A 23,486-nucleotide genomic window follows, 5' to 3' on the forward strand; every position below is an offset into this window, starting at 1 on the left:
GAGTGATGAGGTCTCCTCTGAGCCTCCTCTTCTCCAGGCTGAACAGCCCCAGCTCCCTCAGCCTCTCTTCATAGGGTCTGTGCTCGAGTCCCTTCACCAGCCTGGTTGCCCTCCTTTGGACCTGCTCCAGGACCTCGATATCCTTCCTGAACTGAGGGGCCCAGAACTGGACACAGTACTCGAGGTGTGGCCTCACCAGCGCTGAGTACAGGGGCAGAATCACTTCCCTGGACCTGCTGGTGACGCTGTTCCTGATACAGGCCAGGATGCCATTGGCCTTCTTGGCCACCTGGGCACACTGCTGGCTCATGTTCAGCTTCCTGTCAATCCAGACTCCCAGGTCCCTCTCTGTCTGGCTGCTCTCCAACCACTCTTTGCCCAGCCTGTAGCGCTGCGTGGGGTTGTTTTGTGTGATAACTGATCTCTCAAACTTCTCTGGTTGCACACACGCACTCAATTGTATGTATTCCTGACACTGCATTTTCTGTTGAGATCCCTGCCACATCCCAAGGTGTAAGAGCTAACTCTGTTCACAGTCATTTTAAAAGACTTTTATTGTAAGTGGTGAATAATTCTAGGCCTGGACCTTATAAGAAGCAGGCAACAAGATTATTTTGTGATTATCTACTTTAATTTTTGAAAGTGTTTTCTAAACTTTTTAAAAATATTTACAAGCAAGTGTCATTGAACATAAAATACTAAAACAGTCAAAATATTTCAGCTGTACAGTGGGATGATGCCAGTAGATGCAGAAACATCAAGTCAGCTGTTGTTATATGAGGAACGTTTGGAAGACATGCGGCAGGAGCTGGTACGGCAGTACCAGGAGCACCAACAGACAACAGAATTATTGAGACAAGGACACATGCAGCAAATGGAACGGCAGAAAGAAAATCAAGAGCAACTTTTAGCAGAGCTTGAGAGTCTTAAACTGCAATTAGCTGAGGTAATACGGGGCTTGACTCAATGAGTTAACATGGGTTAACACCACCAGGCATATTTATTTACACTTGTACCTCTATATATAGTGAGAGACATGTGCATGTTTAGTATATGAATGCACACACACATATCTATTTGTGTGAATGAAAGGCATATTTCTTTAATCAAAGCTTGATCAGTGATGGATCACTTAGGCTTCTGTAAACCTGGAGAAAGCCTGCAGTGCTGCACAGCAGCCAGAAGAGTGAGTGAGTGAGTGAGTGCTGCTGCTGCTGCTGTGCAAACCATGTCACCTGCCAAGATACACTGTCCTGTGCAGGATGCAGGCTTGCAGACTATCACCTACCAAGGCTAGAAATACCATAGAATTCTTGATTTTTCCTCATCCCCACATGAGGTGGTTTTTTTGTTTTGTTGTTTTTTTTTTTTAATAATGGCAAATAGAAGTCCTTACTAAATGTTGGAATGAAAGAATGAAAGAAAATCTGTGGGGTTTAGTGGGAAACACCACTGTGTCTTTCCCTTTTTAAACTTGCTGTCAGTCTTCATCTATTTAAAGCCCACAGTAGGTATACTAGTGAGATAAATAAGTATGCTAGTGTTAATAATTAAGTCTTCACAATAGTGTCATTTACACACCTGTCCTCAAGGATTCCTTCCATTGAAAGACACAGTAAACAGAATCCAGAAGAATTGGTCTTGCCATAGGTTAATTTCAACAATGTAGCATTTAAAAAATGCATGTGTAAATACTAATCAGTAATTTCTAGAATTCTTTGATTTCACTGTGGAGTTGGACCTCTAGCTTCCTTCAGACATTGTCCAAACCTGCTTCTGTTCTGTTCTGTCCTGTCCTGTTCAAAGCTTGGTCTCAAGAAGGTGTTTAATCTTCAGCCAGTCATTCATATTGTACGTGTCTTTCCCAGCAATGTCAGGTGTAGGTTTCCCCTAGATGCTTTGTTAGGAGTCTATCATTTATCCTGATAATCTTTCCTTTTAATACATACAACCTTTCTCCTTTTCCCTTTTTGTCAATTTGCAAATGCACCTTTCATCATGGGTTGCAAATTAATGAAACTTGTGAAAAACATTAAGTAGAACTTAGCTGCTGGCTTTCCTCTAGTTTTTAATGCCAAGGATGGTTTAACCATAACTACATAAGAATGTATTCATTGCATTTAAACTATGAATGCTCCTGGCTATTCTAAAAGAGGGTGTGTATAGTCTTTTTATAAAAATAACCTATTTTCATCTTTTTGTGCAAAATATGTACTATAGTATGTGATATGCAAAAAGAAGCTCTCCAGTTTGCATGGTGACCACTGTGCTTCATGAAGAGCACACAAACTGTATGAAAATCTTAAAGAATGTGTAAGATACTTTAAGTATTTATTAGCTGTATCCCATTCTAGAAAGCTTTCAGTGTCTTTGTAACCATTTAAAGAAGTGGGCTGGAATTTCATTGTGCAAAATACGTAAAAAATCTGATGTGACAGGACTCACTAATACTCAGTCTTAAAAAATAGCCCGTGCTGATAAAATACTTCTTTCTTAGCGTGTCTCAATGGAGAATGACAGCCTGGTAGCAGAGAGAGAAAGAATGCTTTTGGAAGAACTGGAATCATTAAAAAAACATTCTGTACCCGGAAAAGAGAGGCTGTTTTGTGAACTACAAAATAACAGCACACAAACAGAGGTAAATATGGACTTTGACTTTTCTTGGCAGGTGTGGCATGTAAAACCAGTAAGATTCCTTTTCACTGCTACTCTGTGCATGTTAAATATTTTGCTAAAAGATGTTGGTTATTGCTTGAGCAGAGCAGGTTTGAATCAAGAGATGGTACTGGTAGACATAGCTTTTACTTCAGGTAAGCAGAAACTGGTTTAACACATAGAAGGTGGGAGATATTACTATAGCCATTTGCTCAGGTAAACACACATTTTCATATCCCTATAGCAACAACCAACAGAAAGTTCAAGGACTGTTTAGTCAGCATAACAAAGTTCTTTCTAATAGGGCCTACCCTGCCTTGGGTTTCTTGTTTCGTTTTTATTTATGTTTGAGTTTATTTTTCCACGTAGGAAGAACATTTCTTAATTTGTAATTTGTTTCAGAAATTGTATTAACACAACTAATTTTAGGTTTTAAATTTCAAGTTCTACTGTGTATAAGAAGAATATGTTGATTCTGGCATGACAGGATTTCTGTCCATTTTGTCTTCTCTCCCTCTGCAAAAACTTTCTCAGAATGAAAATGAAAACAAAAATGATGTGAGAGAGCAGATCTTTGAGGATGAAGATGGAGGAAGAAAGCCTGATGAAACATCTTCAGCTCTTCTTTCTAAAGAAAGGTGCTTAGAATTGCTAAGCAAATTTTTTTTAAAACATTGAGAATCATATTCTTGTTAAATTAATGACATTTATAAGCTTTATTCTAAAATATTATAATTGTGGGGGTTTTTATTTCTAAGTTTACATACTTTAGATTAAACAATATCTTATTTTTTGTAAAGGCTAAAAATTTTAAGGCAAAAAGGCTGGGAGAAATCTTAACCTATTTCACAGTATGTTTCATATTACACAGATATATACATGATTAATGCACATTTGTATACCCGTTTTATGTACATATATGAAATAAGTTTATATTTGAAAAAATTAACATAATTGTCATATTTTTATAATCCTTTTTGACTGTTTGGTAGTTTTTTGATCTGTGTAGATAAAAGATCTTTTTAATTGTCACTTTGAGAAAAGACTAAGTTTATAATGAATACCAGGCAAATGTAGACCCCTGTTTTAAAAGAATAGGTAGATAAAATACCATTATAAAAGTATAACTATTGGTAAATGGTTGACTTGTTACTTGTTAACCATTGCTAAATGGTTGACTTGTAAAATGAGCTGACTTTTAACACAATTGTGTTTTTAATATTTATGTATATTATGTGGCTTTTAGTCTTAACCAAAAGTTAATTTTACTATTTCAACTCCAAATCTTTCCTGGTTGCAAGGCTGTATAAGGAATAAAAAACACTTTTAAAACAGGGGGAAATCAAAGGACTGATTATTTTCTGTCCTGCAGGCATGTTTTTCAGAAGACTAATGAGAAACTCATGAAGATTCTTTTAGAAGTTGTGAAGACAACTGTGGCCATGGAGGAGACAATTGGTCGCCATGTTCTCGGGTTACTGGATCGGTCTGGGAAAGTCCAGTCTTCCAAACCAGCTGGATGGGACACAGAGGAAGAGGAGCCAGTAAAACCCTGTATCCGTGTAGGGTACGAAAAAGGTACTGCCTGTCTTGTTTTCTATTTCATAACAAGCAGCATTTGCGTATGTTTATTATGTATTTAAATAAACTTAGTTTTGAAATTTTTATATACTCTTTTTATGAACTCTCTTATTTGTCATTTGAATGTGTGTGACATCTCTACTTAAGAGACAACATTTGAGGAGCTACCTGGATCATGTCCCAAAGCAGTTATGACTCATATTTTGGGTCCACTTGTAATGCCCGCAGCCCACAGGGAAAGTAATTAAGAAATAAAAAAATAAATGCTTTCCTCTTGCAAGATGTGAAGAGAGAGAGAATGAAGCATAGCTCTGTGGCATCTTGCACCAATGTTACACCTTCCTCTGTACATATGGGGAATGGTAGTTGATGTCAAAGGTTGTATCTCTGCTCGTGTGTTTAATGTATGTAGGGATATTGCTGGTCACTCTGGGACAGCCTGTATGTAGGCTTGTGGAGTACCTAAAGAGGGTGGTTGCATGCAAACAGCCTTTTGGAAACAGTGCCAGGAACTTGTGACCTCTCAAGCCTTGCCCATCAGCTGTTTGGAGGAGTGCTAGTTGGCACAAGCCTAAAGGAGTGTCTTAACATTGCAGTGAATTGCTTAGCAGTGTTTTAAGAACTTTCCCAAGCTTTGTTTAATTTCTTGTGATTGTACTAGGATAATGTCCATTTATTTCTTTTTTAAGCAAGAATACTGTCATATTGACATATAGGGTACACATGATACAGAAGCCAACTGTAAAGAAATTCATGTTCATCCTGGATCTTGTGGGATGGCAATGCACAACAGATCAGTTCAGCCTGACACACATCATTTTGGCTGGAATTTTAACTACTGTGAATGCAAAAAAAAAATCTGAAAGTCAAATACTACATTCCATTATTATGAGAGAATCTACTACAGAGATTCTACAAATGAAGATGAACTTCATTCAAAGTATAGATCATTAAATATTATTGTTTCCCTGGCTTTAAATATAGGTCACATTTTGCCTTGGGGTAAAGAATGAATGTATGACTTGTAGCACAGTGACATCTCTCTCAGTTGATTACTCAAAAGGTTGTCTGGGGTGAAATATGTACAGCTGCAGTCTAAGGATTCTTGAATTTTTCAAGTTAAAAGCACTTCTATGCCTTTATAGTACTGTTGTTTCACTAAAAAATCCTCATAACTTATCTTTTCTGCACATTTCCCTGTATTTAATGAGGAAATTATTTTTCAAACACAGATTTTTGATGCTTTACCTTTTCCCCCAAATTTTGGTTTGGATAATTAAGCTTCTGGTCTTGATTTTTGATGCTTGTCTAGGAGACGTTAAAGATTTGAGAAAATGTGCTATTATAATTGTAGGAATCACTTCTTTCAAAACTGAGCACTCTTGCACTTCACTTTGGGATGGCAAATAGCTCGCACTTCAGATTAAGTATCTTCAACCACTAGTGACTATTTTCCATGCCATACCCTACCCTGATGTTAACAGGAGGAATGGTCAGGCTCAAAGCTTACCACCACCTCCTTTTGTCTTCTGAGGTTGTCTTAAATTTTAAAAAAGTTTTCTATATAAAGGCTGGGAATTTATTAATAATCCTTTTATTCTTTTGTATTCTCTTGGTGTGGTCTGAGGTTTGTAAGTAGCATTGGGGTTTTCTCAACATACATTGCCTTAGCAAATAAAAATGTCTTCTGATTTGAAGACAGTGATCACAGACTGTCAGTTACATGTGTTGAGGTAACCTAGTGCGTTCACTGAACCGAGTTCATAGTTATCCCATGCTCAGACCTGTTCTCAGAACATGGACTGTTGTTTTCTCCCTCCCTCTCATTTCCTCAGGGAAACACATTGCTCCTGTTCAATCCTGTGACAATAAACACAAAACTGTATGTGCAAAGCTCTAACATATGATTGTTGTCCTACACTACTCATATATGTGTTTGCTCTGCATGGGCACTTAAAATGCACAGTACTTGTGTCCTCTTTTTCTTGCTCCTCTACAGCAGTGTGTGTACTTGTATTTGTCACTAGTTATTGTCATTAACAATTCTTAATTTATGTTACTCGCATTACATAAACGTAGAAAAACACAGCTAAAAGAGTAGCTTTATTTGGCACTTTAGGTGAGTATAACATAGATTTATGCCTATCTTTCCTAATATTACTGTCTAAATATACAACAGGCCCTGTAATTGGAATGCAGTATTAATTTCTTGTGGAAGTGTTTTGGTGAAAGAATAGTCTAATCTTAAATGGGAAAAAAAACGTATTCTGTGGCACTAGTGGTGAAGGTTTTAAATTCTGTGTTTGCCACTAGTGTATTTTGAAGAGGCATGTAAGGATTCTTTTCTGTGTAATAAAGCAGTTTGTCTGTTGTTGTAATGCCCCCTTGGTATGGAGCTGCTCACATACCAGCTGTTTCTTCAGTTTTCTTTTTTTTTCATGTTACCTTACATTCGGAAATAATTATGCAAGAAGGAGAAACCAAAGAGTGAGGATTGAAGAAGACTCAACCTTACAGTGATTAGAGTGTGTCAGTGTATAGTTTGTAATCTGAGTTTGTATCCACGTGTTGGGTTTTTCTCTTTTCAAAATGACACAGCAGCATCCTTGCTGTGTGTGTGGTTCTGCTACTGGACTCATCCAGCCATAGGAGCAGTTGTAGTGCTTAATCAGCTGAAGTATTTGATCCATCTTGAATTAGATGACAAACTCTATTAATGTTTTCAGTGACAGGACTGTTGTTATTAATTTCCTATATTTCCGCTGAATGGCCTGAGAGGACATAAGCTTTTAAATTTTTTCCCCCCATTGTATTCTGGAATAAGAAGTTGGTAGACACTACTTATATATTTTTAACCTGTGAGTGTTCTTACATTTTCTAATATCTAACCAAACAGATCTTACTTTTTAATTACTTAGGAAATCTGTAGGAATAAATTTGTAACAATAAAAATGTAAAAATGAAATTAAAAAAGAATGTGTTTTAAAAAGTCGCTTCTCTCTTGGAGAGAGCATAATCTTGTCAATAAATCTAGAACGTAATCTGTGTTTATTGACAAGTAAAGCTCAGCTCACTGGTTTTGCTGAGTTTCAGCATTTTAAAAAGCTGGTCATTAAGATCACATACTTACAACCACAAGCTGATTTATAGAGCATATAGTGGGTTTATCTGTGACCTTGTCTAGGTTATTTCCCTAATACAGGATTTTATTTCTAGCAGAGGGAGTAAAGTTCAAATGTAAGTCATAAAATATGTCTTTGGAATTGGATGGTACTTGTTTAAAGTAATCCAGTGAGTTACTTGAATTTTGAGATTTGGGCCAGTAATTATCATGACAAAGCTGGTAGGTTTTGCTATTGCCCTCCCTCAGGTGTTGTACCTGGGGCAGAGGGACTGCAGTAATGCAGGCTCTTCTGGAGAAGCCAGTGAAGTAGTGGCATTCTTTGAAGGTTAAACCCTCTTAGCTGCTTTCTCAGCAGTGTACCAGAAACAAGGGAGCAAATACACTGAAATGCCATAAAATCTATAATTTTTTTTTTCCACTTGTCACCTCTAACCTGAATTCCTCAGAGGAATCCCAGGAATAAATTGAGCTATCAGCTCTGCATGGTGCAAGATCTATATTGCATCATAAATGCCAGTTGGCAGCTCATAAACAACTTCTGAATCTGAAACTTCAGAATGAGTTATAAAGTGAGCACTCTATAATTAAGCACTTCTCTTACGCTTTAGTGGGCCATGACATCTGATGTGCTGAACTGCAAGCTTTGTGGCAAAAGAATCAATATGAACCTTTGTTGTTTGGGGTTTATTGCTACAAGGGGTTTCCACAAGGAAAAAGCATTTTTACTCATGCCAGTTATAGTCCATTTATTATTCTTGTGTTGACTGAAAAATAAATTGAGTGACAAAGGATTTGGGTTTAGTTCTGCTGGGGTGGGTGATTGAACAGCATTATAGGGATTAGTAAAATCAGAGCTAAGAATTCAGCTGCCAGGGGTGGTTTGTAAGACTTGACAGCATGGAACAGGTGGGAAATAAGGGAACAGGTTGCCCAGGGAAGCTGTGGAAGCCCCATCCCTGGAAGTGTTCAAGGCCAGGTTGGATGGATGGGGCTGAGAGCAACTTGATGGGAGGTGTCCCTGCCCATGCAGGGGGGTTGGAACAACATGATCCTTTAAGGTCCCTTCCAGCCCAAACCATTCTAAGATTCTAATGTTTCTAGTTCTTCTTGTTTCCACCACTGAAAATCCTCTGGAAAGATGCAGTACTAAGATGCTGTGTACTAAGACCATTTTCAGTGGAAAAAGATAAGGAGGTTTTGGCTTTGCTGTTAAGGCAGCATTTAATTTTAACTCCTCTGTTGACATGCAACTTTGTAGGCATTATTTCTGTCTACATTTCTCATTTACCATTGGTAAGCTATTTATTTTTAATTTGCGTTACCAAGCCTACAGTAGAAACAGAATTGTTATGATTTTATATTTGATTTTGTTTCCTTTTTTATCTTTGAGACTAGTAAAATTTCTGTGTTCCAAATTATATTTTAGGTGACAGCTCTCTTCTTCTGCCCTAATTTTTTATATTTCAGGTAAATTTTGTTTTGTTCTGAAATTTTTCAGGTAACAAAATTATATTTTAGCATTCATTTATGTTGTGTTTATAGAGAAGGAATGGAAGCAAATTACAAAAGAACTGTTATAAACAAAACAGGAATTTTAAAATCTTGTCATTGGTTCTTGAAGGCCTAATTTTATGGCTCTGGTCACTGGCAAAAAGAAATAATGGTATTAATACTGGTGTTAGTGGAAGACCAGACCTGGCTACTTTCCAAGCAGGGATCAATGTTTTTAAGTTTGTCTCTAAAAGTTTGCAGACAGACAGAAGTTAAGCTTATTTTGGATCAGACTGCACATTTCTGCAGTTATTTTGTATAATGTTTGGTTTTGTATTTGACATACACTCATCATTACACAATTTAGCTTCACCTCTCAAGCAAATACAAGAGTTATGGGATATCAATTCTGGGTTGAGCCCGAGAAGGAAAAAAGAAACATTACAATGATAATTTTTACGCCATCAAGAAAGACTTAGATTGTGCAATAACTAATATGTCATTGTTTTATCTTGCTTATAGCTGTGCTACTGTACTGTGAGCTTTTATTTTGAGATCTCTGAAGCTAAGCAGGGTCTTACCTGGTCAGTACTTAAGATGCGTGGCCTCCAAAGAGCATCAGGTGCTGCAGTTAAGTGTGTTGGGAAACATAAAAGGAAATACGTTTTCCTTTTATTCAAGTCTTTAACCAATACTTTGGCAAAGCATTTGGGAATATTTATGCTGCTGGATGTCCATCTTAAATGAAGGTCCTTTCTACTCTGAGGATATTAAAGCTTCTGCATCACTTGATATTTGTAAACACCCAGAACCAACCAACTTTGGGTGGTGAGAAATTAAAAAGCTATTAAATAAAAAATTAAAAATTACTCATTTTTCAGCCTTCCTTACACTACAGGGTGTGGAATACTAGGATGTTGTGTGAAAAATCTTTATTTTGTACAAACCCATTGCAAATATTTAGCGTGCTGGCAGAAAATGACTGCCAGCCACTGTTAGGGTGACTCCACTACAGTAGCTTGTGACTGTGGCTGAAGTTCCAAAGTGCAGTATTCAAAAAAGTGCTTTGAAATCCTGTGTAGATGAAAGGTGCCATGTGACTGTATATTCTTTTCATCTGGTTATTCGTTCCATTCATGCATATAGTGTGCTTCTGTTTTTTCCCATTGGAGTGTGAAGAGTTTGTAACATTATGTTGCATGTATCTAAAAGGAGATATGAAACAGTAGTGATATATAGCTAGAAGAAAAAAAAACTTAAAAATCTATCTGCATTTTAAAAAATCTTAGTAAATATAGAATGAAAGTTGACAAAGCAAAACCTTTCTAAATTAAAATCACTGTAGATTAGTTTGTTGTGTATGGTTCACATACACAGCTGCATCCATAATGAAAAGAATGCATAGATATTATTGCCAGAATGTTTGCAAGTGTAAAAGTATAGTAAGTAGACCAGCTGGTTAATCATGTTCCATCTTGTTAAAAAAAAACAAAAAGCAAAACCTGAAAACTAGAATCTGACTTTCTAGGTTCAAACAACATCAACAGGGGAACTCATATTTCCAATGTTATTTGCATGCCAGGTTAAGAGGCAAGAGCAAGTATAAGGAAAGTATATCCAACAAGAATATTAACTCCATTTTTAAAGGCAGTTTGTAAAACTGACCTATTATAATTTCATTTCAATTTCTGTAACTAAACAAACTGTTCCAGTTCAGCAGTCACAATTCATGGAGTTAACCAGGAACTTAAATTCAAAGACAACTCAGTTTTGCAATTTTACTGCTTAACAGACATGGACTAATCTTAACTTGTGTAGTCATACTGCTACTTCCCAAAAATAAGAGTGTTTTTAATAAAACTTTAAGCAAAACCAGAATGTAATTGTTAAAAAAAAAAAAACAACTTATTTTTTAGAAAGGTACTTAGTTTAAAATAAAACTAATTTTCCACAATAGTGTTTCTTTCTGATACTTCAAATCTAGCAGCCTAATGACGTAACACTTCTCATTATTAAAACACAATATCAACAATATTTAGCTTCCACAATACTTCTTTGTTATTTCATACTGAAAGTGTTTTAAAATAACATCTCAAGAGTTTGCTTTCACTTGTCTTGCTTATAGATAATACCGTTAAATTGAAATCAGACCTCAGGAAGGTGGAGAAGTAGGCAGGTGGCAACTGGTCCATCAGAACGGGGCTTTGAGCAGCCTGGTCTAGTGGGAGATGTCTCTGCTCATTAAGGGGATTGGAACTATGAGACCTTTGAGCTCCCTTCCAACACAAACCATTCTGTGGTCCTATTACAGTTACAGTCCCCCTGCACTCTGCTTGATTTCTTCAGCTATCCATTTTAATTAGTTTTGAATTCACTAATAACAATAATACTGAATTTTTATGTTCTCTATTCTAGTCTCTTTGTCCTGAGATGTTGTCTGAATTATGTATCTGTCTTTACTCATTTGAGTCTGTGCTTTTGAATTGTTGACTTGGACAGTTTTGTGTTAGTGCACACTAAGGTAGCTGTGCATTGAGGAAACAATGATTGACAGTCTGCTATGTTTTGGGTTTTTATCTGCTTTTATTTTTAAAATAGTCTTGCAAGCCATTACTGCAATTTAATAAAAGTAGTAAGGGCTACTGATAGTAACAGGTTTGAAAGGACATCTAAAATATTCTCTGTTACTATCTCCTTTTCTCTTTCCCTTCTGCTTGCTTTCAGTTAGCACACTGTGTATCTTGCTTGTGTAAGTTTTACAGTGCAGTATGTCCTTTTCTGTCTGTGACTAATACAAATATTTTAATCATTTTATGACTTGTCTTTCTAATTGTATCTCAGATATACAGTATTTCCGTGTTTTGAAATGCTAAGAGATTGTGTGAAAAAGGAATTATTGTTTTTCCAGAGTCCTGTTCCTCATATCATGGTAGTAGTATGGGAGACGATGATATTAATATGTGGTCAGGAGCAACGGATGAAGGACTGCTGAGCCAGCACCTTGCAGAAAGTGGAGTGGAAATAGATCCTGAAAATGAAGAACTCATTTTGAATATTAGTTCTCGACTACAAGCAGCTGTTGAAAAACTTCTGGAAGCTATCAATGAAACTTCAAATCAGGTAGAGTGATCTAAGACTGAAGCATTTTGAATTTTGTGTCTCAATTATGTTTCTTTACTTTTCTCATGAATGTGGTTTTTTTAAGCCTGAAACCTGTAGGCTTGTTTTGAAAGGAGAACCAAAGCTTCAGGTTTTTATGCCCACAAAAACATGCTCCAAGCATGACTTTACTGAAGGATTTAGATTCTTGTTAGAAATATGCTGTGAACTGCAAAGGAAACCTGAATTTAGGCATGTTATGAGTCACTGTCATTCTGCTGCGATTTGGAGATGAGACTGGAGAGGCGTCTGTGCCCATTGCTGTTCTTGTGAAGACTGAAGATTAAGGGGAACTGTGCCCATTTCTCTTACACATTTTAGTCACTTGACTGGCCAAAAAGGTGGAGCTGTATTATTACTGTCTCTTCCAACTATGATTTAAAGATGGCCAGTTAAGCACGTAGCCACCTTGCTATCAGAAAAGGAGTCTGCTCTCTAGCCCTCTAGTACCTCGTGGAGACTCGTGACTACTCTTCAAAGAAATGGTAGTGCATGGGTACTCCTTTCTGTTGGAGTGGGATAATGGGATGTTGGTTGCTCTCTGGGAAACTCCCCTGTTAATTGAAATGGGAGCTGTAAATATAGTTCATCCAGTTAAATCATGCTGTTTGTATCATGAGTTTTACCTTTCAAGTTGTGCCAGGGGTTGGTTTAGATTGGGTATTAGGAAAAATTTCTTTACAGGAAGAGTGGCGAAGCATTGGAACAGGTTGCCCAGGGAGGTGGTAGAGTTGCCATCCCTGGAGGTATTAAAAAAACAGGTAGATGTGGTGCTTTGGGAGATGATTTAGTGGTTAAGGTGGTGCAGGATTGACAGCTGGACTCGATGATCTTGAATGTCCATTCCAACCATGATGATTCTGTGATCTCAGTTTGAAAGGGTCTAAGTAAATACAACATATTAACTTTTAAAGTCAGTTTCTCATGAAGAGTTCAGTCTTTACAGACAGTTCTTTAATCTGAGAGTAGGATTCAAAAGATACTGTGTTTTATGCAACATCCATCTGTTACTTAATCTAGTAATAATACTACTTTAAAAGTTGTTGTTTTCTTGACTCTGGGTGTAAAATGTGTAAATCAAAACTACTAGAAATGAAAGAGAAAAAATCTGTGATGGTGAAAGTAATGTGTAAATCTACCTATCTATTGCTTTAAAAGTTTTAGAGCATTTAAGTATTTGTTACTTCTGAAAAATACTTTAAAAATCAACTTGATATTTTTTCTTAAAAAAAACAAAAAAAAACAAAAATACAAATTCAGCACACTCCCCTCTGACTATCTAAAGCAAGTAGCCTTATGGCCCTATGGATCTTGTAGATCAGTTTCTGCATTGCATTTATTTGCAAACTCATTCCACAACAGCTCCCTTCTGTTTGAGCACGAGTTCAGTTAAAAAGGGAGTTCTTCAAAATAACATAGTTAGGCATTTGTAAACAATCTTACATTTAAAAAGCAGATGATACAGACAAATTGAACCACCTTTTTAGTTTTGCATAAATAATTCATGCTGCAGTTGTAGAAGAGGGTTGCATCAAGGGTTGGACTCTATGATCTCTGAGGTCCCTTCCAACCCAGCCTATTCTATGATTCTATGATAAGAATTGTCAAATATTCATCCTGCTGGGTGATGGGTTTTTTCTGAACATTTTGCTGTTGATCCATTAAGTGCAGTAGTTTTATATGTAAGTCTACATTATTTTCTTTTTGTGACTGATATTTTTACTACAGGTACTTACTTTTCAGGATAACAGTGATAATAATCAGTTTATTCTAAGCAGCTTATTTTTATTTTCTATAAGTCCATCAGGGAAGTTTGTTTTCATTTCATAGCTTTGTAGCTCAGACCTTGGCAATACCAGTAAGTTACTTTTTTGACTCAAACACATACAATTTTCAGGAGTATGAATTACACAAATACAGATTGATTTTATCTATTTTTATTTAAGTCAATGTTTATCTGTTTACACATTTTCCCACAAGATTAGGCATAAATGTTGACATCTTTTCTGGCTGTTCTGCAGAGACACTTTCCAAGCATTGTATCTTGTCTGCTCTGCAAGACAAGATGGTATATACCATTCCAGTATATACCAAGAATTTGTAGCTGGCTTGACAATTATATTTAAATACTCAGAAACTGAATACTTAATAAAATCCTGCAGAATAGAAGAAACAAGGCAAAACTAATTATGGGCAGAAAAGATGTTTAAACTCTCCTCTGAATCAGTTGTGTTGTGCATACAGACATATACCCATCTCTTAAAATAAACTTAAAAGAGTGAGGGAAACCTGGCAAAATCTTCAAAGTATCTATCAGAGACCTGTCTGAACACACACTTACAGACCTGAAGTGCAGTTTGAATCTTTTCAGGCGAGGTATGTAGTGGGTGTAACAATTCAAATTCCACCTGCCAGTGTTGTGTATAGGTAAATAAATCAGGCCACTCCCCTGAACTTCGTTTGGGAGACATTAACAGGAAGCTTTTGAACTAGCAGAGTCTGAGAAAGTTCTTCCTGTTGAATTAACTCCAAGAAAAAGAATTAAGGCAAATAATGACAGTTGTATTTCTCTTTCATTTGGTGTAGTGGAGATGGAAAATCTTTTTTAGTTTCTGTTCTGCTAGCTTGCTTGGCTGCTGCAGCATACCTGTACAGGTAAAACCTATTATGCTTCTTTGCCTTGGAAATTACTGCCAGCTGCTGTTGGAAGATTTCTGTTGCTTCTTCATGTGACATGTCTCTGAGAAGGATAATTTGGAGTGACCGTATGATGTTTTCTTGCACCTCTCTCTAATTTGGATTATTCAGCTCCTGATTTACCTGGCTTAAAGAAGGTGATCTGAGGCTTCCTGGTGATTCTGAGTAGCTTTGTCCTGACTGGTGCTGATATGTGTCGTTGGACTATTAAATATACATGTTCTCTTACAAATGCCTGTTAGAAATTACAAAAACCAGCCTAGCTAGTGGAAAACTACCTGTGTAACAGTTGAGAAGAGAGCAGCAGCAGTACTTTCTGGAATGGATTCTTACCGCACCTACTGGGCATCTGATCTCTACAGTGCTTTGTGGACTGAAAACCAAGAAGAAGATACATATGAGGTTGAATCTCATGTGCCTTTACCATATCCTTTTCCTTTCACTGAACATTTGGATGAGAATAATTCTGTAGTTGTAAACACTTCAATTTATCACTTCAGGCACAAAAAAGGGGGGCACATTTTAAAAGTTGTCTCTAAAATCTCCTTGCCTACACCACCCTATTCAGTAAGTATAAAAGTTTTTAAAGAAATTCTATTTTAAGACAGCATAAGTAGAAGAGAATACTTTGAAAATTATATAAACTTGTCTCTGTTGTTAAAGTTATTATGTACTGCTGACAGGCATTTTTCTTAGTTTTTAATGGGCACTGAAATAGCTTTAATTATACAATTCTGTTAATTTGTAACAAAAGAAATGTAGGAGACTCTGAGATACATTGAATTACAGAGATTTCCAATCTATTTTTAAAGAACTTTAATGTTACTTATTACATTATTTTTTTTCTCACTGTGAATAATTTACAGAGGGCTGCAGTCAGTTAAAATTGTTCCTTTATAGCTTTCATGCACTGACTGGTGACATTAACTAGCACAAGCTTGCTAATGGTTTCCAGTGATCCCATGGAAAAATTTGTTCTTGAAAAGTCCTGTTCATATTTCTGCTTCTTTTTGGTTTTGTCTTCTGATAATTTTAATAATACCTTAACTTGGTATTACTGAAAAGAGCTGAAGAATAATCTTGATTCTGAGTTTTAGCTGGAGTATTTGATGCACTTGTTGTGAGCCATTTTTATGGTTGTCTATGTACAGTAAACCTATCGTGTTTCTTTGTTATGTGAGATGAGTCTTTCATTAAGCACTTTAAGATGTAAGAATATTCTGATTTTTTAAATATCTCAAGCCAGTGGAGGTTTTCAGCTACAGCATTTATACCATTCTTTAATGCCTGTCAGAATAAATAGTTCATAGTAATGATACTCATCTAAAAACAATGCTGTAGAAATCAATTATTTAAATTTATTGTATTATAAAAGAGAATGCGTTGATTATTCAGAGCTTCTTTTCAAAGTTATATATACTCTATCAAATGCTCCTAACACATTTTTCTGAGGTTGTAAACCAAGCTACTTATACTTATGAACTTAGTTGGTTAGAAAGCTTTTATTTTTGAAGAAATTGGAAGTATTCATATAAACTGTAGCAAAGCCACAGATGTTGCTGCCTTACAAGTATCTACCAACATCCATAATATCAAAGAGAAAAAGGGGAAAAAAAAAACCCAAAATATAGGAACATGATATATGTGTTCTTTCATTTTCTGAAGTTGTTCTAATTCAAAATGAGTTGTCTTGGTTTGAATACAACCCATGCCTGGTTCAGTTCTGACAGTTTGTATTTGTGTCTCTCAAAGAGATGGATATAGGTTGTAGTTGTTAACATCTGAGAAGTAGAGATATCATTTTTTAATTTAGTCCAGTTTGATGCTATCTTAGATTAGCATTTTGTGTAATCAGAACTTCTGACACTAGACTAATAGTTCCTTCTTTACTATTTTGCTTTTGTAATTATAATTTTAATTCTTTTATAAAATTATCACTGTGGATATGTCTAAACTGGGTAGTAAGTATGCAATTTAATGCATTTCAGTCCAGGTTTTCCAGTAGTTAAGGTTAGTGATGTAGTGAGGTTATTCTACGTCTGTGGTCATAAACATTTAATATTAACCCATCAGACAAGCAGAGAAGAATTCTAAGAAATATACTTAATAATTCTATTAGGTTGACACAGATGGAAGAATTGTTGCTTTACTGCCTTGTTGATTGAAAAGTGCAGTGTATGAAAAATTCACATTTTTCTGGTGTTCTTCATGTTAAGGAGAAAAAGAGATGAAACAAATTTGTCAATTTTTATCAAAACTTCTGCCAGTTTTTTTTAGCCATTCTACTACATGGTGGGTGGCATCTTACTTATATTTCATACAAAACTCACATGTAAATAAAGGTGAATCTAGTGTAAACTCATAACCCAAGAATTACCGGAACAAAGACAGGGATTTAACCAGGTGGCTCACTGAGGTCACTGTACTGATGAAGCCTATTTACTTAGACTTTCACTCTGAGTCAGTTTTTCTATTATACTCTGTGACTGTGTGTTCAGTAAAGATCTTATTTCATGTCCAGTGAAGCTATCTGAGACTTTTCATCATGCTGTAAATCGACTGATAATTAAATAGGAGTGATAGAACAGTTATCTCTCAGGAAACCTTTAGTTTGTCTAACTTCTATAATATTTTTTTTCCTGTCGTAGCTTGAACATGCTAAAATTACTCAGACAGAACTCATACGAGAGTCCTCCAAAAAGCAACAGGAAGCCACAGAATTTATCAAGTATCAGGAAGAATTACAAGAACGTCTTAATGAAGAAGCCAAAGCCAGAGACCAGTTGGCTTTGGAGCTTAGTAAAGCTGAAGGTGAGTAGCTTTTTGATGAGTTGTTGAACTTTGCACTTTTTTGCCTATTAATTGCATTAAAAAATCATAGGTCCATTTCTTTCTGAATTTTAGAATGTTATCATCCTTCTGGAGCTGTAGAGGTCCCTTCCAACATCAATGATGCTGTGATTCTCTTTCTCAGCTTTGTGTCCTTTATTATTGTCTAATTTATTATAAACAATAGGTTGGATATATGTTATCTTTAATATATTGCACCATAACATGTCTATTTGTGCAGACAAGTCTAAATATTGGGGTTGGAAGAGAAAACCTTCCAGTACCTGAAAGGAGCCTACAGGAAAATTGGGGAGGAACTTTTTACAAGGGCATGTAGTGATAGAAAAAGGGGGAAGAGGGTAGATTTAGATTTAGATTAGACATTAGGAAGAAATTTTCACTGTGAGAATGGTGAGACACTGGAACAGGTTGCCCAGGGAACTTGTGGTTGTCCCCTCTCTGGAAGTGTTCAAGACCAGGCTGGATGGGGTTGTGAGCAACCTGGTCTAGTGGGGGAGGTGTCTCTTCCCATGCAGGAGGTTGGAACTGCATGATCTTTATGGTCCCTTCTAACCCAAACCATTGTATGATGATTCTGTGAATAAAAATCTAGAATCATAGAATCATAAATTCTTGAGGCTGGAAGGCACTTCTAGAGATCATTCAGATTCCAGCTCCCTGTTCAAAGAAGGATCAGGTAAAGCAGGTTACCCAGGACTCTGTCCAATTAAGTTTTGAATGCTCACAGCCTCTCTGGACAGCCTATTTCAGTATTTGACCATCATCAAAGCTAAGAAAGAAAACTTTTTTTTTTTCTTATGTTGAAATGTAGTTTCCCATGTTTCATTTTGCCCCTGCTGCCTCTTGACCTTGACTTAGTTTCACACTATGTGATAAAAATCTAAAACCTTCACTCTGAATTAGATGATGGTGATATGTTTCAGTCTGCAGTGCTTAAACTGGGTTTTTTAAGCGTATTTGCAATGGCATTAACAAAATAATTAAAAATTGTAGGATGTTACGACAAGGGAAATTTAATAATCTTTTTTGACATCAGGAAAATATGTTCATATCTGACAGGCACCCAATCTGTTCTTTAGTGGTATTTTATTGTTTCAGTTTAAATCTTCATTTGCAAAGCCAAGCCATAAATGAATTAATTGTTTCAGTAGCTGAATGTTTTGTTTCCACACAGCATTTCTACCATTATCTGGAAAAGATGCAAAAAACACCTACCCTACAGGCAGGATCTTTGTAGTAGTAAGCAGAGAGATGTTTTGCTTAGTTCTAAAGCTCAACAGACTTTTCTGTTTCAAAGTGGAAGCGTGGAGTTATTTTCATAGCCAAATGTTTTTCCTGGAGAATGCCACCCTGCCAGCCTTCCTCCTCTTTTTACATGGATAATCCAACATGACTTCACACGCATTAATAGCTGGGATACACATAATCTGAAAAGAAGGGCAGGTTTCAAAGTCATATGTCTAAAACGTGGTGTGAGGGACAGATGGACAGATGGTAGCCTGTTAATTCACACGGCATAAATGTTGTGTGTCATCATCACCAGCACTGGATGAAGCATTTCCGTAGCTTTAATAAAAACTAGAAAGGAAGGAAATTTATTTCAGAGGGGATGGATTCAAATCTGAAATTTTTTTTTTTCTTCAATATTAAACTAGGGTGAAAAAAATCTTGTATGCAACTCATCTTAATATGCTCAGAATAGCATAAAGTGGAAAGATTCTTCAAAGATTTTAACTGGAATTTCATTTTAATCAGAGCAATAGCAGTGTCGGTTTATAAGACAGACTGGTGGTGTTGATTTGGTTCATGAACAGTTCTGAAATAAAAAAGACAGAATCTGAAGATAGTTTTAGCCTGTGGTAGATAAATTGCACAGTTGAACTTTTAAGTTAGGTGCAGATCTATGTCATGTGTAGAGATTTATTTCAGTTAAGTCTTTTGCAGATATTCAGTTAATTTGTGTCTCGTTGCTCCAATGCTTTGTAACTCCTGAATTAATTAACTCTTCTGTCAGCCTTTGTTTTCTGTGACCTTCTGAAATTAATGAACTTCTAAATGACAGGCACCTTTCTTTTTGTGTGTGTGTGCATGTTTATATAAGAAAAAAATGCTGTGGAGCCCTTTTTATTTAATTTTTTCTGCTCATTGAACTGAGTTGTGAGCATATCCTGACAAAGCCAAACTACATTTTCGTATCAAAGTTCTTAGATAAGTATGCAGAACAACATCGTGGTTCATTATACATCTGATAGTACTCTGTCTTCTCTTGAGATAAAATGTGTCATTTTTTGATCATTTCTTTCTTATCACAGAAACTGCTGCCGCAGATACATTTTCAAACCTCTAGTGTTTTAATGGAGTCAGATATGACTTACCTAATGTGAAGGAAAAGCTAATGCAAACTTGTTCACTGAACTCTGACAGCTTTCATTACATCTCTTCAAAAAAAAAAAAAAAAAAAGTCATGAGTAAATACTTCAACACGTGATCTTCGCAGACTCCCTCTTCATTGCTCATTCCTTTCTGGTGCATGAGAAACTTGTTTCTGAGACTGTATATGTGAAGACCACTGTTAGTTGATTTCCTTCTTATTAGCCTTCCTCTGAAACAAAACTAAATGCTCACACAGGTTTTACTTTGTCCATATTGATAACAAATGGGAACATCTTTAGTTCTCCTGTATTTTCAAGCCATGGTAAAATCCATTTTAATATGTATTCAATACCACTAAATTTATACTGGTAAAGTACTTACCATTGAAAATAGTTTGATATTGGAAAAATTCTACTTGGGGTCTGTAGGTTTAGTAAGAGGAAACCTGTGAGATAGGTGTGTGTGTCCAAACTTAAGACATTCTATGAGTGATGTCCTATCTGTCTCCTGGAACCATCTGTGTAAGACTTGAGGGAACACATCTTACCATGGAGATCTCGGATACCTATTTTGTACATTCTGTCACTCAGTAAAAATGCATTTTGTGTTCTGTGGTTAAACAATCTTCTGAAGCCAGTACCATTACAGTATCTCAGTTTAGTTTTTATAGCCCTCAAGAAAATCCACTGTTTTTTCCTAAGTCTTTAGCTTTGCTCTCACTTCTGTATCGTTCCAAGATGGTGCCATTTCTTAGTAGCATTAATAGAGCTAAAGTAGAGCTCCCACTCAGATTCCTTTATGACTTAGTTCACTATGAAGCAATTTGTGAAAGTGTACAAGATATACTATCAAGGTAGTGTCCCAAATTAAAAAGATCATTAATTGTTCTGTGCTACTTTAAAATTGCAAATAAATACTAAAGAAATTAAACTGTTTCTCAGATGTCAGCTATTGCAGGGCTTTTAAGAATGATACAGATGCTAAATATGGAGACCTAAGAACAGTTTTCATGGTTTATGATAGTGGAGGCATCTGTGTGATAACTGACCTCCAGGAGACTCATGATCTTACAAATACTGTGGTTTAAGTCAAACACATGTCATGAGGCACCTGAAATGTCACCTGGCAGCTGAATTTATTTCTTCATTCTCCTGTGTTTATGACTCATTTCTTTTCCTTGGCTATGGAGTTCCTCTTTGCTCCAGAAGTATTGCGCTGACAAAAAAATTAAAAGCTATATTTGGACTTGTGCTTTCCATCCTGTAATGTAATCAGGGAAGAAATAGCAAGGCTATTGTTGTCAGGTGCTGAGGAGTATTTATCAGACAAGTGAATTCATGTGAGAATACAGCAATGACTTCACCATGAAAAAATTCAAATTGTTCCTTATTGTCTATTAATCTGCCCAAACTTGCTGTTCTACAGGCCTCATTGATGGTTATGCAGATGAAAAAGCATTTCTGGAAAAACAGCTCCAGGAAAAAATAGATGTAATTGACCGTCTTGAGCAAGAACTACTGTGTACAGGTAACAAATTGCAGGAGTTAGAGGCTGAACAGCAGCAGATCCAGGAAGAAAAGGAGTTACTCTCCAGACAAAAGGATGCCATGAGAGCAGATGCGGGACCAGTAGAGCAGCGTATGTATTCCTCACAGTCTTTCTATGAGGTTGTTCTATACTTTCAAATAAAAAGAAGCAGTCTTGGTGAAGGTTTCTTTTTCCACTCTTTAATCATGAATAAAAATTTGATAGAGCAAAATGTGATATTTTCATGCCTAATGGTCACTTTTCTTGTTTTGTAAACAAAAAATACCCCCAAAACCTGAATTTTCAGAAGTGTTGAGCAGTCATAATTTTTCTTTAAGCCAGCAAGAGCTTGGTAACTCTGAAAATCTGCTTTATTTATATCATCACCAGAGGCTGAGTTTCTTGAAATTAGAACCTGTGAATAAAGATACTAGGCTCAATACTTTCCAAACATAGTTTCAGAGGGACTAGGAAGCAGACCTAGCTACCAGAACATGACTGAACTGCACATGATGACTGTATTTATTTTATACACAGAAGACATACTTTTTAACAAATTCCTCTTTTGGGGAAGAATGGCACAAAGGTTTCATGAGAAGGAAAGCCTGCTATCTACCAGTAATGAAAACCTGCAGCACTGATGGTGAAAATTCTAGATAAATACCATGTCGATGTAACCTAACTAACTGCTTACTCAAAAAAAGCATTTACCCTCATGAAATAAATGTCTTTTAATTCTTCCTAAAACTAATAGCTTAAATTAATATTTTATGTTTGAGAGGGGAAGAAATTTAGTACAGTCATGTTTAAAAGTACTGATGTTCCAAGGATTTCAGTGCTTACCTTGTGAACAGAGGGTGAAATTACCATTTTTTTTCCACTTCTAAAAGGTCATGGCGATTTATAACATTGCTGGTTTTATAAATTACACATCTTGGTGTGTATTTGCCATTTCCTGCATCTACTTTGTGTAACACTAAAGTTTTAAGAACAACCTGTTGCCTCCTGTTTATAGTAATGGAGATCCTTGCCTTTGACTCCAGTTTAGTAATTTGCTCTATGTTTTAGGTTTCTAAATATTTTTAAGTTCTTTTCACGCATAACAAATGTAAGGATAAACAGTTCTATAAAAATGTGTAGCTACTTATACCATGCATACCAGAGTAACTTAACACATTCCCTAAGTTATCTCAACAACTTTGTCATTAAATGCCACATCTATCTTTGGCTTCATTTTCTCCTACGTTGTTGCACCAGAAGAAAACTAGAGCTGGCATGTGAATTACTTTGCTTCTTTTTTTTGTTTTCTCTCTCTCTATTCTCCTAGGCCTAGTAGATGCTGCAGTCGATGCAGCTTCCCAAGCAGGTGTGTTTGTATGTTGCATGGCCAATCTGTAACTGGGTGGAAGACTTACACGTACTGATGTTGTTAATCAGGATTACTGGGCTTTTGGCTTACTGACATTACTTGCAATTCTTACTGGCCTGCAGCTTTGATGTTGTATTTCATACTCAGCTATACATTTCACTAACACCATTTCTTACGATTTCTAAGCATAATAAGCAAATTCATGAATAACCATCATCTTATTCGCCTATGAATTACAGATACTTAGATGTTATTGGAGGGATATTTTTGTAGCTGTTTTCTTTTCTTCTTATTTCTAAATACAGTTGAGCTATTCATTATGACAACGAAATACTTGTAATATATTGATATATAATGGTTACCTAGAAATGAGAATTGGTTAAATATGATGTAAGATGATGGTGCCTAAAGGATCTTTCTTCTATAGAGAAAGTAAATTGTATTGTGTCTGTCTAAATATCAATTGTATTTTAAAGATTCTCCAAATGTAATTGCACTTTACAGTTTGGATTTTGCCTCAAGGGATCTGTACGGTTAGTTAATATGTACATCAATGGGCTGTGGCTTAATTGTCTTAATAGAGTGGTTTGGGGCTTTACTGTATATGCTTGCCAGCCTTTTCATGAGGACTCAAAATTGGGCATCCATGCAGTCACTGAT

General features: G+C 36.1%; 1 protein-coding gene across 10 annotated transcripts in view; it reads left to right on the forward strand.

Moving 5' to 3' along the window:
• AKAP9 (A-kinase anchoring protein 9) overlaps window positions 1-23,486 on the forward strand; it is a 104,465-nt gene that overhangs the window by 50,309 nt on the left and 30,670 nt on the right. For 7 of the 10 annotated variants that reach the window (XM_071735209.1, XM_071735203.1, XM_071735211.1 and 4 more), the window contains 8 exons: window positions 722-946; window positions 2,498-2,638; window positions 3,190-3,293; window positions 4,028-4,233; window positions 11,760-11,971; window positions 17,356-17,518; window positions 21,356-21,568; window positions 22,785-22,823. In XM_071735209.1, coding sequence (XP_071591310.1) covers window positions 722-946; window positions 2,498-2,638; window positions 3,190-3,293; window positions 4,028-4,233; window positions 11,760-11,971; window positions 17,356-17,518; window positions 21,356-21,568; window positions 22,785-22,823 — 1,303 coding nt within the window. Of the gene's footprint in view, window positions 1-721; window positions 947-2,497; window positions 2,639-3,189; window positions 3,294-4,027; window positions 4,234-11,759; window positions 11,972-14,897; window positions 15,275-17,355; window positions 17,519-21,355; window positions 21,569-22,784; window positions 22,824-23,486 lie in introns of those variants that run through there. The other 3 variants (XM_071735205.1, XM_071735207.1, XM_071735212.1) reach the window with 2 other exon arrangements.

This window comes from Heliangelus exortis, chromosome 2, assembly GCF_036169615.1.
Source record: "Heliangelus exortis chromosome 2, bHelExo1.hap1, whole genome shotgun sequence".
Lineage (NCBI taxonomy): Eukaryota > Metazoa > Chordata > Aves > Apodiformes > Trochilidae > Heliangelus > Heliangelus exortis.